General features: G+C 61.6%; 1 protein-coding gene across 9 annotated transcripts in view; it reads left to right on the plus strand.

Moving 5' to 3' along the window:
* The window catches only part of COBL (cordon-bleu WH2 repeat protein), a 114,452-nt gene that overhangs the window by 76,546 nt on the left and 20,521 nt on the right, over window positions 1-17,385 (plus strand). For 3 of the 9 annotated variants that reach the window (XM_080666974.1, XM_080666975.1, XM_080666976.1), the window contains 2 exons: window positions 2,694-2,817; window positions 6,750-6,920. In XM_080666974.1, coding sequence (XP_080523100.1) covers window positions 2,694-2,817; window positions 6,750-6,920 — 295 coding nt within the window. Of the gene's footprint in view, window positions 1-2,693; window positions 2,818-6,749; window positions 7,208-11,110; window positions 12,496-17,385 lie in introns of those variants that run through there. The other 6 variants (XM_080666979.1, XM_080666977.1, XM_080666978.1 and 3 more) reach the window with 3 other exon arrangements.

Consider the following 17,385-nt stretch of genomic DNA (forward strand, 5'->3'; position numbering starts at 1 on the left):
AGGGGTAACAGTGGGGTAACAGGGGTAATGGTGGGGTAACAGGGGTAATGGTGGGGTAACATTGGGGTAACAGGGGTAATGGTGGGGTAACATTGGGGTAACGGGGGTAACGGTGAGGTAACGGCTCAACCTTCTAGAGACAAACAGCCTAGATTCCCATAGGCCCCTGGGCCGACTGTCCAGGGTGATGGAATAAGAACAAGTTTAGATTTCCGAGGTCTCGTCACTTTCTGGGCTCTGAAGGCCTTGGGAGACTGTGCCCCACAAACACGAAGAGGCGGGTTTAAAAGCGTGAGATCCGAGAAACACGCGGTGAGAACCTGTGGAGCCTGGCCTGGGCTCGGGAGATTAGAGCGCCTTCCCGTACACCAAAGGCCGCGGGTTCGATACCCAGTCAGAGTGCTTATGGGGAGGGGGTTGGAGGTGGGGTGGGGGGGGTGGGGGGAGAGAGGGTGGGGAACAACAAGTGGCGCACTCTCTCTCTCCCTCTCTCTCTCTCTTCCTCTCTCTCTCTCTTCCTCTCTCTCTCTCTCTCTCTCTCTCTCCCTCTCTCTCTCTCTCTCTCTCTTCCCCTCTCTTCCCCTCTCTCTCTCTCGCTCGCTCTCGCTCGCTCTCACTCTCTTTCTCTCTCCAATCAATAGAAAACATATCCTCAGGTGAGGATTGTAAAAAAAAAAAAAAAAAAAATCTGAGCAGAGGGGAAGGAATTTCCAGGAAATTCAGTTAGAAAACAAATCAGTTATCAAGTTCAGAGAAAACAAAAAATAAATTTAGGAGGAAAATGTAGGCAACAGACACAGTATGCATCTTGGCTGCAGAGAATTCCTGCAGAAGACAGCTTGGTTGCATGATGATAATATCTGTTGCAATGATCTATGTATATAAAAGGCTAATACGCTAAGTGTCCCTCCACCCGTCCGACCGGTCGCTATGACGCGCACTGACCACCAGGGGGCAGACGCTCAACGCAGGAGCTGCCGAGCGGCAGTGACTTGGCAGCGGCGGTTCTCGGGTGACGCACCCCAAAACCAGAGGGAGGGAGCCCGATTCCTCGCGGGGCTGTGCGATTCCACCTTCGGCCGTGGGTGATGTTACTGGGGCTCTGTCCGCCCCGAATCTGGTTACCGCGCACGTGCGTTTGCGTTCCACACCCCGTACGGCCGCACCTTTGCAGAGCGTCCTCTGGCACTCCGGGACCCCTCACGCCGGAAATGCCCTTCGAGGCACGGCGCCACCCCGGGGGTGGCTCCAGGGCGTGTCGAGCCCCTCCGGCCCAGTCCCGCCCCACCGGCCGCCTTCTAATTAATTTCCTTTCAATGTGCGCGCGAACCGGTGCACCGGGTCCCTAGTACACGTACAACTCAATCGTGAATTTGAATCTCGTGCTGTGGTTTTTACAGGATTGCGGGTCGGGGAGGGAAGTGTGGGTGTGTTTGTCTGCGTCGGTGTGTGTCTCGAGGAGCCACATCCTCACCTGCGGCAGGAAACCAGCCAGGAAATAGCGGAATACGCTTACTATTTACGGAAATAGAGTGAATTTGAACAGAACAGTGTTTGAAGGGGTTGGGCTGGAGCCTGGGCAGGGGGCAGCAGACTGCTGGTTAGACGTGGAGCTTTGAGGAGCTATTTGGAGCTTTCTTATGTCCGTGTTTTACCTAAAGTAGAGTAGAGAGTTTTAAAGGTCCAAGAGGGGGTTATAACCATGATAGAAGAGAAACTATGATTTTTAAAATAAAAACCAAAGACCAGGAAAATGTATGCCAACTGTTGGTAGTTAAACTGAGTGTTAATGAAGAGATTTTTTTTTTCTTCCTTTGGTTTATATGGTTTTTAAAATGGGAAATTGGCCCAGCTGGTGTGGCTCAGCGGTTGAGTGTCAACCAACCAGGAGGTCCCAGTTCGATTCCCGGTCTGGGGCCCATGCCTGGGCTGCGGGCTCGATGCCCAGTGGGGGACGTGCAGGAGGCAGCGGATCGATGATTCTCTCTCATCATGGATGTTTCTCTCTCTCTCCCTCTCCCTTCCTCTCGGACATCAATAAAAATATTTTTAAACAAAAAGTAAAATGAAATTTTATTTTATTTTTTATTTTTTTTAAATATATTTTATTGATTTTTTACAGAGAGGAAGGGAGAGAGATAGAGAGTCAGAAACATCGATGAGAGAGAAACATCGATCAGCTGCCTCCTGCACACCCCCTACTGGGGATGTGCCCGCAACCAAGGCACATGCCCCTGACCGGAATCGAACCTGGGACCCTTCAGTCCGCAGGCTGACGCTCTATCCACTGAGCCAAACCGGTTTCGGCAAAATGAAATTTTAAATGGACGTGTGTTGCTCTGTGCGTCCGCCGCGGGCACCACCGTCTGGAAGGAGCCGTTTTCCTTTGCAGCTAATCGAGGGCGAGGGAGCCCTTTCCCATCGTTATGCTGAGAAGTTGCCCCGTTTCCAGCTCTGTCGAGAGCCCTGTAAGAGATGGGGCACCGTCCCGAGCTCAGCGGCGTCTTGGGGGGAGTCTGTGAGCTTCCCTGGTCACCCCAGGGCCACTCCCGGGGACACGGCGGCCTGCGCTGCCCTCCCAGGGACGCCGTGTCCCGCAAGCTGTCTCCCCCCCCCCCCTCCCCCCCCCGTGCACGCCCCAGGCTCTGCGCCGCCAGAGCCACCCTGACACTGAGTGTCCTTTGTGCTCACAGATGTCCCTGGGCTCCCAGATGGACCTGCAGAGAAAGAAGAGGCGGGCGCCGGCACCCCCGCCGCCCAGCCCCCTGGTGCCCCCGCGCACGGAGGACCGCGAGGAGAACAGGAAGAGCACGATGGGTGAGTGAGCTGCCGCCGCGTGCCGCCGGCTGTGCCTGCACCGTGCACGCCTGCACCCCAGGGCCCTAACCCGCAGCCGCCCCCTGCGCGGCCCTAACAGGGGACTCGAGTGCTAACACGGGGATGCTGGGGAATAAAGAGTCTGGAGTGGGCGTGTGTGCAAGCTAACAGGCGTGTGCTGCAGGCGTGATGTGGCGTGCGGAAGGTGGGACGGCGAGGATGGCTGAGGATGCAGGGGACGCGGCGGGGACAGGGCCCGGCGGGGCTGTGGGTGTGCGCCCGTGTTCTGAGGACGGGAGGCGTGTGCTCAGGGTGACGTGTGGACAGGGTGCTGAGGAATCGGCTCTCGGGTGACAGCAGTTCGGTCACGTTTAACCGCCTCGGGTGACACTGTCCCACTGACACACCTTGTCCACACGCAGCGAAGAGCCCGCTCTTGGAGGAAACAGCACCCAGGGGGGAAGGGGGGGAGTCAGAGCCTCTGCGGGGTCACTGGTCCCGCCCCTCGTGTGACGGGGACGTGGAGAGAGAGGGGGGCTCTGGCGCACCGCCGGGGTGGCTCATTTTTTCCCACGCCGCCCCGCGTTGGTATTCCGTCCGTGTGGAGCAGAGCGGGCGGGGGAACGGGGTGCCTGGCGCCCCCGGGCTGCAGGTGCAGCCGAGCCCCGAGAGAAGCTGTCGGGTGGCCACTCGATGCCGCCTCGCCCCCTGGTCACCCTCACAATTTGCCTTTGACCGCAGGGACCAGGCTCCGGGGACAAGTGGCCATTGTCCGCGTGTGAGGCGGGCGCGGGCGCCTTGGTGCGGTGTCAGCGTGCCCCCGTGAATGCCCCTCTGTTGGAGGCTGGGCCCGTCACGCCTGGGAATCGCTCTGTGAAGGAGCAGGCGTCTGTATCTCATGTCCGTTCATCCTTCCCCCAAGGGAACAACTGTCCGCCTGGAAGCAAACATGCCCGTAGCTCATTAAAATAGACCGCAGCCTTCTCTCCCTCCCCCTCCCTCCCTCCCCGCCCCCGCCCCACCCGCCTCTTCCTGAAGGTGGGCAACCTCAGACGTAGTTCTTTATTTTAAATAGACTTCCACTGATGTCAGAGAGGAAGGGGGAGGGAGCGAGTGATAGAAACATCCAGGAGGAGAGAGAATCCTGGACCGGCGGCCCCCTGCACGCCCCCCACTGGGGATGGAGCCTGCCACCCGGGCCTGGGCCCTGACCGGGCATCGAACTGTGGCCTCCTGGTTCCCGGGTCGATGCTCAAGCACGGAGCCCCCACCTGGCGGGGCGACAACCTCGGGTTTAGAATTCCTTGTGGGAGTTCTACGGAGTGGCCACTTGAAGTGGCAGCGTGGCTGTGGCTGTGGCTGTGGCTGCGTCACGCCAGGCCCCGGGCCAGGGCCACACAGGCCCCGTCCGCACCAGGCAGGACGTCCCGGCTCAAACGTGGAGGGACGAGGCTGTGTGTCGGACGTGCTCTGGAGAGCAGGCCCGGGCGTGGGACGCGAGGGAGGAGGGTGACGGTGCCCTCACTGAGACCCATGTCACAGAGCGGAGCGGGGGCGCGTCCGCCGCAGGTCTCCCAGGTCCACCCTCTGCTCTGAGGACGGAGGCGGCCGGAGCTCCTTCCCAGGGCAAAGAACTCGACTGTTTTTCAAGGTCGGGGGGAAGGGGAGGGTCTCGGTGGCCGTCTCAAGGCCGACTTCCACTCCAGTCACAAACCCCCGTGAAGGAAAGGTAGGCTAATACACCGCAGGAACGGATCGCCGAAGTCTCGAGGCTTCAGTTCAAAGGAAGAATCATAGCCTAGCCCCTGTCCACAGAGGAATACACACTGAGCACCTGTCCGCGTTCAGACGCATTGGCTGGATCGGTGTGGGTCTTGGTTTGGCCCACGTGTCCTAGCAGACCAGAGCAAGCTGCTGGGAGACAGGTTGCTTCTCCAGGTCTTGCTCCTGGGGGACTTCGCTCGTGGGGGGCCTTCTCCCTGATGCACCCCTGGGCTGAGCAGCACCCACCCAGGCTGCTCTTGGAGTGTGTGCACCTTTTTATTTTTTTATTTTTTTAATATATTTTATTGATATTTCACAGAGAGGAAGAGAGAGGGATAGAGAGCTAGAAACATCGATGAGAGAGAAACATCGATCAGCTGCCTCCTGCACACCTCCCACTGGGGATGTGCCCACAACCAAGGTACATGCCCTTGACCGGAATCGAACCCGGGACCCTTCAGTCCGCAGGCCGACGCTCTATCCACTGAGCCAAACCGGTTTCGGCTGTGTGCACCTTTTTAAAAAATGATATTTTATTGATTTCAGAGAGGAAGGGAGAGGGAGAGGGAGAAAAAAATCAACGATGAGAGAGAACCATGGATGGGCTGCCTCCTGCACGGCCCCTACTGGGGATCTACCCACCGCCCAGGCCTGTGCCCTGACTGGGAATCAAACCCTGACCTCCTGGTTCACAGGTTGGTGCTCAAACCCTGAGCCACCCGGCCGGGCGAGAGAATGTGCGCCTTTGCTGGGGGAAGTGGTGGTAGAGACGGGAGGTCCATCTCCCACGCCTCAAGGGCGGTGACCGGGAGCATCGCAGGTGGGCATGTCTCCGGATGAAGAAGCGATGCCTCACATTTTCACTAACGATTGGCTCAAGAGCACGAGGAGTCTAAACTCCGAAGCTTGGAGGAAGCGTTTTTGGAGGCAGTAATGAGGCGGGCTTGGGGCACGAGGCAATCGTGCCATGCATGGTGCTAAGTCCTGACTTGAGCAATGCCCCGGACAGAAGAAAGCCGTCCTCATGGAAACGCGGGAGCGGCTCCCCGATGTATAAACAGCAAACGGGGCTGCTGTGATGCCTGCGAGGCGGGCCCCTTCGCGGGGGGACACGGTGACTAGCGGGGGCGCAGGTTGGCAGTGCCCGTGGCTTAGGGAGGCGTGTGGCGTGAGAGCGGGTGAGGGATGTGGAGAGGCTGCGGGAGGGAGCTGAGCAGCCTGTGACCCGGGAACAGACTCACGGGAATAAGACCAGGTCCTCTGAACGTGACGGAGACGTTAGGGGCTCTTAGGAACAGTTCAGTCTCAGCCCAGCGTTTAAAGGCGGCTGCGCTGCTGGACACAAGTTACCCCTGGTGGGGCCTCCCAACTGGCCTGGCCGGCGGTGAGTGCCCTGGTGCGCAGTGTCCGAGCCGGAGGGAGGGGTGTGGTGCTGGAGGAGGTTGGCTTTGGTGCGGGAGGAGGTTAAACTTGGGGCAGGGTGTGGTTGGACTTGATGCTGGGTGTGGTTGGACTTGATGCTGGGTGTGGTCGGATGTGGTGAGGGGTGTGGTTGCATTTGGTTCTAGATGTAGTTGCCTTTGGTGCTGAGTGAAGTTGGATTCAGTTCTGGGCGTGATTGGGTTTGGTGCTGAGTGAGACTGGATTTGGTGTCAACTGAGAAATTTGGTGCTGGGTGTGGTTGGATCTGGTGAGGGGTGTGGTTGGATGTGGTGCAGGGAGTGGTTGGATGTGGGGAGGGGAGTGGTTGGATGTGGTGAGGGGAGTGGTTGGATTTGGTGAGGAGTGTGGTTGGATTTGGTGAGGGTGTGGTTGGATTTGGTGAGGGGAGTGGTTGGATTTGGTGAGGAGTGTGGTTGGATTTGGTGAAGGTGTGGTTGGATTTGGTGAGGGGTGTGGTTGGATTTGGTGAGGAGTGTGGTTGGATTTGGTGAGGGTGTGGTTGGATTTGGTGAGGGAGTGGTTGGATTTGGTGAGGGAGTGGTTGGATTTGGTGAGGGGTGTGGTTGGATTTGGTGAGGGTGTGGTTGGATGTGGGGAGGAGTGTGGTTGGATTTGGTGAGGGGAGTGGTTGGATGTGGGGAGGGGAGTGGAGGCACAGCACCCCCTATTGACAGGCTGGGGGCCTGTGGCCTTGACCTTGAATAACCCTCCTTGATCCCATGTAGGTGGCGGACGGCAGGTGCCACAAAAGCCTCCGAGAGGCACAGCTCGGGGGCCCCCCCAGTTAGTGCTGCCCCCGCCCCCGCCCTACCCTCCTCCCGACACGGACGTGGCCGAGCCCCTCGGCTCCCCCGGGGAAGGCGCTGCTCCCGAGGCCGCAGACCTGAGACCCACACGTACGTGCCCGCGCCTCCGTGTCCTGTGCTGACTGTTCCTCTCGGGTGCTGGTGCCGGCTGTCTCCAGACCTCCCTCTCCTGGGTGTCCGTGCCTCTCCTCTCCTCTCGCTCTCTTCCTAGTGCTCCGGGCAGTGGGTCCCGGTGCCCGCCAGTGCCGTGCCCGCACCCCAAAGTGATTTCCCCCAGTCATCACTCAGCCAGCATCGTGCCGTGTGGGTGGGACAGTCGGCTAGGAGCTGATGCTCCTCGAATTAGAACCAACCTCAGACTGTCGGCCATAGCAGCCCCCAGCGCCGCCCAGCACTGCCCAGCATAGCCCAGTGCCACCCAGCACAGCCCAATGCCACCCAGCACAGCCCAGCACCACCCAGCACAGCCCAGCACAGCTGGGAGCGCCCTCGGCTGGCAGTAGGCTCCCTCGGGCACTGGTGAGTGCCAGGGGCTGTGGTCGGCAATCGGAGGGCCAGGGAGACGGAGGCACCGGGTAGAGGAAGCGCTGGAGCTGAGTCCAGCCGCACAGAGCAGAGGGCTCAGTGGGTGTCGGCCTCGTCCCAGCCGGAGAGGTCGGGCTGTCCTGGGCCCGGGTTTCTCCTGGGCGACGCTAAGCTCTGTGGAGCGTCACGCCTCCAGGGCAGTGGTGACGCAGGCCCGGCCTCCTCGCGCCCACTCGCCGCCTCGCCGACCGGAGGAGCTGCCACGCCGCGCCGGGGGGAGGGCTGCTTTCCTCTTTTCTTCATGTTTTTGTTGATCTCAGAGCGGACGGGGGAGGGAGAGGGAAACAGCCGTGATGAGAGAGGATCACGGACCGGCTGCCTCCCGCCCGCCCCCACTGGGGATGGAGCCCACAGCCCGGCGTGTGCCCCGACTGGAATGGAACCCTGACCTCCTGGTTCCCAGGCCGATGCTCAGCCCCGGGGCGCCGCCGGCGGGCGAGGGCCCGTTTGTTGACCGCCTTGGTGGCTGCGTAGGCTGGTGAGGTTCTGTGTCTGAGCGGCCCTCTTGGGAGCCGGTCTCTCATTTGGAAGCTCTGCCCTGCGGCCGGAAGCACGGCCTTCTCTCTCACGAAGGGAGCTCACCGTGGACAAGATGCCCGTTCGCTCGTGTGGGAGCCGCGGGGCCGGAGGTCAGGGCGTGTGCTCGCCGTCACCGGGCGCAGCCCGAGCCCCAGGGCCCCATCTGTGGTGGTGCCGTCTTCCCGGAGGCCTTGGCGGCCGGGGTGGCGTCCGCGTTGGCAGACAGTCTGCACGGTGGGAGGAGGAGGACGGAGCTCCGTGGCCGCTCAGAGCCGGGTCTTCGGTGGCGTGTTTGAGCGTGATTGTGGGACAGGGGGACAGTGGTCCTTGCTCTGTAGCCTGTCGTTCCTTATTAGTAAGCTTTCACGTTAACCTCCGCCACGTGGCCGCGCCCACAGCAGCACGCGTGGGCACGTCTAAACCAATGCACTCGCACCGGTTTCTCTTTCTCACGGCTTTCTAACCCGCTTGCCCTCGGCCTGCACGTGAGTTCACCTGAATCTTCGCTGAGGAGTCGGGAGCATGGAGCCCGCCCTGCTAACGGCGTTGACGTGTTTGTTTCCAAGACCCGCAGCTCGGGTTGTGTTAGGCCACTAACCAGGCACGGTGGGCTGCTAACCAGGCACGGTGGGCTGCTAACCAGTCCTCAGTTACTTATTCCCACGAGAAGGCCCTGGGGTTACAAACCAGCGCACACGGAGCCCCCGCACAGCGCCTCTGTTCGCGTTATCCAGGCGTCCTCAAACTCCGGCCCACGGGCCACAGGCGGCCCGCCGAGGACATGGATCCGGCCCACCGGGTGCCGCTGCCTGTCCTGCTCAGCAGCCGATGCGTCCCGGGCCCGCAGTGCGCATAGGAATTTGTTCATAGTTGTTTTTTTAAAACTATAGTCCGGCCCTCCCACGGTCTGAGGGACAGGGAACCGGCCCCCTGTTTACAAAGTTTGAGGACCCCTGTCCCGGCCCGACGGTCACGTGACCTCCGGCCCATCGTCCCGCGCCGGCCTCAAGCGCATCGTCTTCCCTGGCTGCCCGCTGTGCGGGCCGCTGGGAGATGGGCCTCGTTTGTTTGTTTGTTTGTTTGAACCCTCCCCCGAGGACATTTCCCGTTGGTTTTTAGAGAGAGTGGGAGAGAGAGGGAGAGACAGAGACACCTCGGTGTGAGACAGACACCCGGACGGGCTGCGCCCTGTACACGCCCGGACCAGGGCTCGGGCCAGGGAGGAGCCTGCAACCAAGGTACGCGCCCTTGAATCGAACCCGGGACCCTTCGGTCCGTAGGCGGGCGCTCTACCCACTGAGCCACACCGGCCAGGGCGGTTGGAGAGGGAGCACGGGTCCCTGTCTCCCGTTCTGAGAGACGCGAGGCATTAAGGCAGCACGGGGGACCCCAGGGCGGTCCCGGGTGTGAGCAGACCTCTCCTCCGAAGAACTCGGAGGAAATCCTAAAACAAGGAAATCCAAGGGGAGAATTGAACTCTCCATTTTCAGCCAGAAGGCGGTGCTCTGAGGTGGCTCCGTGTGAAATTGATAATAATAACAATTCACAGAGCCTGGAAATGCCTGGGCACAGCGGGGTTCCCCGGCGGTGAGGACGAGGCTCTCCGCGGCTCGCTCGCTCGCTCGCTCGCTCGGTGAGCAGCCCGCACTGGAGCGGGCCACAGGGACCGGCTGATCCCTTCAGGGGGCACCAGTCCTCTTCAAGGTCGCCTGCCGTCCTCTAAAATCTGGACCAAAAGTACCCCCTGGGCCTGTTTCCAAGCCAAGGGGTCCAGCCCGAAGCTGCTCGCAGTACCATGCGGGGCGTCCCGTTGGTTCCGGGCCCCGTGGAGCCCGCAGTGGCGGCCGCCGCGCCAGCCCAGGGACGTGCTGGGCCCGTCCTGTGTGTAGTCGCCGCTTCCTGCCTGCCCGCCCCTGCGAGGGAGCTGGCCACACGGCTGCTCGTGGCCCCTGGAAAGGGCTCCAGCCGCCCAGCAGGAAGGACGGGCACCCACGGGCCTGCTCGTCAAGGGATGAGATGGAAGGAGATGGCGACGGGGGGGGGGGGGGCGGGGGGGGCAGAGGTTGTCCCTCCTCCGAGGCACCTGCGAGAGACGGGGACGGAGCCTTCAGCTCCCAGGAGCCAGGGCCCCGGGACAGATGGGAGGGATTTCGAGGATTTGACAAGCCTGTTGTACGTAGCAAATCACAGCCGTTATTAAGGAGTAAGTTAAGTAAGCGTACAATTAAATAAACAGCACCAAAGACAACGGTGACAGCCCTGCCCAGCTTGGCTCAGTGGATAGAGCATCAGCCTGTGGACCGAAGGGTCCCGGGTTCAATTCCGGTCCAGGGCACGTACCTCAGTCGCAGGCTTCTCCCCGCCCAGGGCCCTGGTTGGGGCGTGTGCAGGAGGCAACCCATCGAGGTGTCTCTCTCACATCCATAGTTCTGTCTGTCTTTCCCTCTCTCTCCCACTCTCCCTAAAAGTCAATGAAAAAATACCCTCAGGTGAGGATTAAAAAATAATTTTAAAAATGACAACAATAAAAACCCACAGAGATAACAAACACTGGAAACACACCACGTCCTAATCGTGTCACCACCTTTCCCCACGTCTGTGTTCTCGGGCTGATTTGCGTATGTTGAGTCCACACGATTGGATCGTAGCAGGCGTCCTCAAACGACGGCCCGCGGGCCACAGGCGGCCCGCCGAGGACATGGATCCGGCCCGCCGGGGGCCGCTGCCTGTCCTGCTTAGCAGCCGACGCGTCCCGGGCCCGCAGTGCGCATAGGAATTTGTTCATAGTTTTTTTTTAAACTATAGTCCGGCCCTCCCATGGCCTGAGGGACAGGGACCTGGCCCCCCGTTTAAAAAGTTTGAGGACCCCTGATTACACCATGGAAATGGGCCACGTGACAGTCCGCCGGCTGCTGGCTCTGCCAGCAAGGACCTGGGGGTTCCCTGTCGAGTGCAAACACTTCTGTCCGACAGCCTGAAGGAGAAGGCGTGTGGCGAGGCTGGTGTCTGCCGGGTCCCGGCCCTTCAGCCCCGCCGCAGACCCGGCCTGAGAGGCGGCGCCAGGGCCACAGTGGGGGGCGCGGGGGGCTCTGTGTGCGCTGTGGGGTCCCCGGGCCGAGGCTGCATGTGCGGGGCGGGGTGCCGGCGCGTTCACACTCTGCCGTTTGTCCCCACAGTTTACTGCTGTGCGTCATTCCCTAGTCACGCCAAGCGCTTCTGACGACGCCTCCGGAGCTGCCCTGCGCCGCCCGCGCCTCCGCCGTCCTGCCCGACGCGGCCGTCCCCCCGGAGCAGGGCCCTGGGACGCGGGCTCACGTCCTGTAGGACTTGCCCTGACGCGCCCCGCGCCAGGGCGTGGCCTCACGGCTCCCTGGTCCCCCCCGGGGGCGGCGAGGCCTTTGCGTGTAAATCCTCGGCGGTGGAGTCGGCCCGCCCGGCTGTCCCCCCGTCGCTGAGCTGCACCTGTTTCTGTGAGAGCCTGGTTTTACGTCAGTTCCTACTCGTTCGTCTCTCTCTCTCTCTCTCTCTCTCTCTCTCTCTCTCTCTCTCTCGTTCGCTCTCCGGTTGCAGGACATCGCCCCGGTTTTCCGTGGAACTAGATTGTGCCCATAAAGTGGCCGGTGAGGCCCTTCGGGTAGAAACGCTCTGTCCACCTGGTCAAACCGAGCGCCCCCCCACCCCGGGCTGTAAATGCTGTGGGAACCCCAACTCCTGGCCTGTGTGTCCCGGACACGCCGGACCCAGTGTCTGGGGTGTGCTCCGGGGTTTCGTGAGCCTCTGCCACCATGCAGGCACTTTCCCCGGAGAAAGGAGAGGAAGGAGGGGTCCCTGCCTCCGTTCGCTGCGCATCCAGCCGCTTGTCCCCCCAGCTCGGAGGGCTTGCTGGGGGCCGGCCGGTGCCAGCGTCGGGCGTCAGCGTGGACAGCGCGTGGCCTGCCTGGGTCTCTCCCGGGCTCCCCCTAGAAAGGAAGGAACCACGGCCCCATCTGACAGATGCCAGTCTGGCGGCGTGTAGCAGGGTGATGAGGTCCCGGGTGTGACAGCCACGGTCCGGAGAGGCGTGCTGCCCTGCCCTCTCGGGGCCCGAGAAAACCTGTGCACCCACGGAGAGGGCGTCCCCTCGGCCCCGAGGCGGCAGGGCAGGGGGGAGCCCCCCTGTTGCGACTCAGGCTCAGGACGGACGCCGTGCTGGCTCAGACTCACCTCCGTTTCTGTGCAAAGGTCGCTGGATCGGGAGGAGCCTGCGTGTTTCTCTCGTATACACAGTATATACAGCTCTATGATTTAACCTCACCCCAAGGTATTTCCCATTGATTTTAGAGCGAGTGGAAGAGAGAGGGAAAGACAGAGAGAAACATCGATGGGAGAGAAACACACTGATTGGTTGCCTCCTGCACATGCCCCGACCAGGGCCCGGGCCAGGAGGATCCTGCAACCGAGGCACGTGCCTTTGACTGGAATCGAACCCGGGATCCTTGGGTCCACAGGCTGACGCTCTAACCATGGAGCCACACCGTCCAGGGCTGATATCCTATATAATAAAAGGCTAATATGTAAATTGACTGGATGGTGGAATGACCAGCTGCTATGACACACACTGACCACCAGGGGGCAGATGCTCAATGCAGGAGATGCCCCCTGATGGTCAGTGCACTCCCACAGGGGGAGCGCCGCTCAGCCAGCAGCCCTGAGCCGGGCACGCGTCTGCCGAGCCCAGTGGCACTGGCGGGAGCCTCTCCTGCCTCCGTGGCAGCGCTAAGAATGTCCGTCTGTCGGACATCCCCCGAGGGCTCCCGGACTGCAAGAGGGCGCAGGCCGGGCTGAGGGACCCGCCCCCCACAAGTGCACAAATTTTGTGCACTGGGCCTCTAGTGTACACACACACACACACACACACACACACACACACACACACGTAATGTTAACGCCACTGCTCAAAGTAAGAAAAAGCATTGGTGTTTTCTCACGCATGTGACTGTCGTCCGGGGATTGCGGCGAAAACGTTAGCGATGACGATGGTGGGAATTCCCGCAGCGGACACCGAATTAATACCAAAGACGTATAGGCTAGCAGTTGCATAGCTAGAGCTTCACGTAACCGACCTAGCGCCGTGTTGGTGGGAGAAACACGCACATCCAGGGGGTTACGGGAATTACAGGGACACAGACCCGGAGGCCGTGTCTTTCTTTTGCGTCGAAATAACGACCTTCTATCCGGTAAGTGGGTCATTCGCCCTCCAGTCACCCAGGGGGAGTCTGCACAGGAGAGGGGAGGTGTCCCTCACGCCGAGGAAAGCACCAGGTGTGTGGCCCCTGCGTTGAAGGCGAAGGGGCTTGTGTGCAATGACAGCAGCAAGTGTGGGGTGGGCGGCGGTGGGCGGAGGACAGGGCAGGACGCGTCTGCCGCGAAGGTAGGGAAGGGCGGGGGGCCGTTGCTCTCCGCGGTTGGTTCGGAGGCAGAGGTCCTGCAAGAGACGCGTGGAACCGGGGGTGAGGGCGGGGAGCCAGCTCACAGCAGGGGCGTCAGGCCCCGCGCCCTGGCCCATGCGCCATGGCCTCGGGCGAGGCGTGGGTGTGGGACGGCCCCTGGGGTCTCTGTCCCCCAGGTGGGGTGATGCAGGCTGGGTGACACGCGGGGCGACGCGGTGAGCGCGTTGGAGGTCACACAGGCCGCGGCGCTGTGCTCACCGGGATGCGAACCCTCGGGGACCTGACCGGTGAGCTCAGTGACACTCATTTTGCTCAAAGCCCTTGCGTCTCAGCTGTTTCATTCCCGGCTCAGCCTCGGGACCCAGCTCCGTGGGGGTCGCTCATCCCCCTGATAAACGGACACAAGAACGGTCTCTCCTGTCCATCACGGTACAGGGACCAGCAAGGCCCGAGCCAGTGTGGCTCAGTGGATAGAGCATCAGCCTGCGGGCCAGAGGGCCCCGGGTTCGGTTCCGGTCAAGGGCACGCACCTCAGTTGCAGGCTCCTCCCCGCCCCGGGCCCTGGTCAGGGCGCGTGCAGGAGGCAACCAATCTATGTGTGTGTCTCACACCAATGTCTCTCTGTCTCTCCCTCTCTTCCCCTCTCCCTAAGCATCATGGGAAATATCCTCGGTGAGGCTTAGCACCAACAGCAGAAAGCTCCGCTGACAGGACGGGGCTGTGAGGTGGCCCACGTTTTCTGAAGTGAGACCCACATCCCGCCGCCTGGTCCTGGCCGGGACGCGTGAGCTCACCGCAGGGCCAAGACCGAGGGACGTTAACGCCGCATTCATTACCCTTCAGCTGCGATCGATCGGGGTCAAGTCTGACCTCCTCCCACGAGCCCCGTGGGCAGGGACAGTGGGGGAGCCACCGTGCCTGACGGCCAGCCTGCGGTCGGGAGGGTGCGTGTCGCGGGTCACGGGCTTGGCCCTTTCACTTGGAGACCCTGGGTTACTCAGTTGCAGATTCAGAGCGCCCCCCGCCCTCCCCCCCCCCCCCGTCCCCAGATGACACGGTTTGGTGCAGTCCGGTGCGGCGGGCTCACCCGTGTGGTCTCAGCCGGTGGGGTGTTCGCACATCACAGCGTGTTTGCGACGCCCCCGTTGCTGTGGATTGGGGTCCACCGTTAGACACTGCTGTTCACAGCGTCCCTAACGCGCGTCTCCGATTCCAAACGTTAGCCCGTTGGCAGACGCACGATTTTCATCGCAAAAAACTTCCCCGGTGGGGGTGGGCTTGCGTCTTACCAGCGTGAGGAGAGGCGGTGAGGCCCTCACGGGAATGAGGGGGCCAAAATGGGGGGGCCAGGAGTGGGGGGGCCCCTCACGGGAATGGGGGCATCTCAAAGCAGCACAACCAGCTATCAGCTGTTTGGGGTTCAGCCATCCCAGGGCCCTTCCTCTTCCTCCACTCTCAGCCTGTGTGTCCCTGTGTGTGTACATGTGCGTTCACATGTTTACACATGTGTGATCCTGTGTGCAAGCACATGCGCATATGTGTGATCCTCTGTGCTTACACATGTATATGTCTGTGGTCCACACGTGTGCGCACGTGTGTGTGCATGCACGGGTATATGTACTCCGGTGTGCAGGTGTGTTCACATGTTTTATCCTGTGTGCAAGCACATGTGTGCATGTGTGGCACTCTGCCTACACATGTATATGTCTGTGTGCATGTGTATGGTCCTGTGTGTGCACATGTATGGGTATATGTATTCCTGTGTACAGGTGTGATCTCTGTGTTTACATGTGTGTGTGTGGTCCTGTGCACATGTGTGTGCGTATCTGTGTGCACCTGTGTGTGAGTGGGTGTGTTACCTTCCTTCATCACCCAGCAAACACACATGGAGCAGGAGGGAAACTGCGAATAGATTGCTCTGTGTGGTTGCCATGGTGAAATGACAACAAGCAAACTTCAAGGCTCCGGTGAGGACGAAGGTCCCGGCTTCCCTGGGAGGCTCGGCATCCCCTGTGTCCCAGTCCCGGCTCCGTCTCTCCCACAGCGACACCTTCCCGGGAAGCTGCGATTGAACTCACCACTTCCTTCTGTTTATCCTGCCTCTGCACGCTCTACGTCACCTTCCTTCTCCCTCCTAAGAAAACTAGAAACGTTTATAACTGGGAGGACGGACGCTGAGTAAAAGTCCGCAGGGTGTACCCCCATGAACCCCCCCCCCCCCCCCCCCCCGCCTGGTTAGCAAGCAGCTGAGAGCCGAACCCAGCTGCGGGGGTACCAGTGCTGTCCCTGCTCAGTCCGTCCACCAGGGGGAGCCCTGAGCGCCCACCAGGGACCAGCATCCTGAGAAGGGAAGGCGCTCACAGCTGCTGAGCCCCGGCCCCAGGCTCAGGTCAGAGGCCCTCTCCCCACCAAGCAGGGAAGGCGAGGCCACACAGGGCGGGGGGGTGGGGGGTGTGCTCTGAGGACCCACTCTGACCCCAGAGCTGCCTCCCAGGCAGAGGGAAGAGGGAAAGGCCAGCGGGCTGAGCTGCCCCAGCACCTCCAAACCAGCCAGCTGACCGCAGGGTGAGGCCGGCCCCGGGCTGGAGACGCGCAGTCATCAGCCGGTGGGGCTTTTTAAATCGGGCTGTGTCGGTCCTCACCGCTTGTCGGTGGGACGGCGAGCCCTCCACGTGGGTCAGCCTCGTCAGAGTGCAGGCACCGGTTCGCCGTGAGCCCTGCCTGGAGTGGCTCCGCGGATAGAGCGTTGGCCCAGACCGGAGGGTCTGGGTTCGATTCCCAGTCAGGGCACATACCTGGGTTGCAGACCCCAACCCAGCCGGTCGGGGCAAGTGTGCAGGAGGCAACGGATCAGTGTGTCTCTCTCTCATCGATGTCTCCCTCTCTCTCTCTACCCCCTCCCTTCCACTCCCTCAAATTCAACAGGAAAAAAAAAATATTCTTGGGTGAGGCTTAACCCAAAACACACAGGTGCTGACCACCTGGAGGGAGCAGTCCAGGCGGGGAGGGAGGGACAGAGCGGGCAGGGGACCCCTACACCCCTACGGACAGGTCAGGATTAGCTCCAGGTCTGCCCCGCCCGGCAGAGCTCTGCGGCGAGCGCCCTGCAGGTGCCTGAGGCCAGCCCAGGAGTCACTGCGCCTCAGGTCCTTGCCCTGGAGCAGACGGCCTCCCTGCCCCGCCCCCCCCTGCCCCCCGGGTGCGTGGGGAAAGGGCAGAGGGGAGGCCCATGAGCAGATGGTGGCCTTTTCACCCCCCATGTGACGGCGTCGACATCGCTGCTTAAACAGGCGATGACAGGGGAGCATGTGCGGAGAGAGTCACGCCTCACCAGGTGTGCTGGCTGGTGTGCAGGGTGCGCCCACGAATTGTCTTCGCAGAGTCTGATCGACGGGAGGGGGCAGCCTGGTACCCGGATATATGATCGGGTCAACCTTATCAAGAGGGGTCGGGCTGAGGCAGGGGGCAGTGGGCACCGCTGTCACTGGCCTGGCGGGGAGCCTGGCTCCGGGCGCCTGTGGTGGGGGGGCCCTTCTCACACACACAGCTGTCCCCCCGCCGCTCAGGAAGCTGGAGGACACGGCCCTTTCTGAGGAGCGTAGGAGACACTCGGAAGCGCCCCCCACTTCGGGGTCATCCCCCGCTCCCCCTCCCCCCGCTCACCTGATGGGAACTTGCCCTGGTTTTACGCCCGGCTCACTGGGACTGAAGTCACGCGCAGTCCACGCGGGGCCCCGCGGCGGGACTCCAAGGACTGGCACGTCCCAGGCTGGTCGGTCACGGGAGGTCACACGTGGACGGAGACACACGGGCCGTCCCGGCACCTCGCCCAACTGACCGAGGAGTGGTCGCCCTCCTCCCGCCGCCTCATCCCGGGGCCGACAGGGTGGCACAAGCCGGGGCAGCCTCCTCGGGCCTCCAGACGCCTGGACCTCGGACCCCGACCTCGGATCCCGGCCTCGGGGCCAGCAGCGGCCCACACGCCCGGCCCCGCCTCAGTGTGGCTGCTCGTTTTTTAAAGC

This window comes from Plecotus auritus (assembly GCF_963455305.1).
Source record: "Plecotus auritus genome assembly, chromosome: 4".
NCBI lineage: Eukaryota > Metazoa > Chordata > Mammalia > Chiroptera > Vespertilionidae > Plecotus > Plecotus auritus.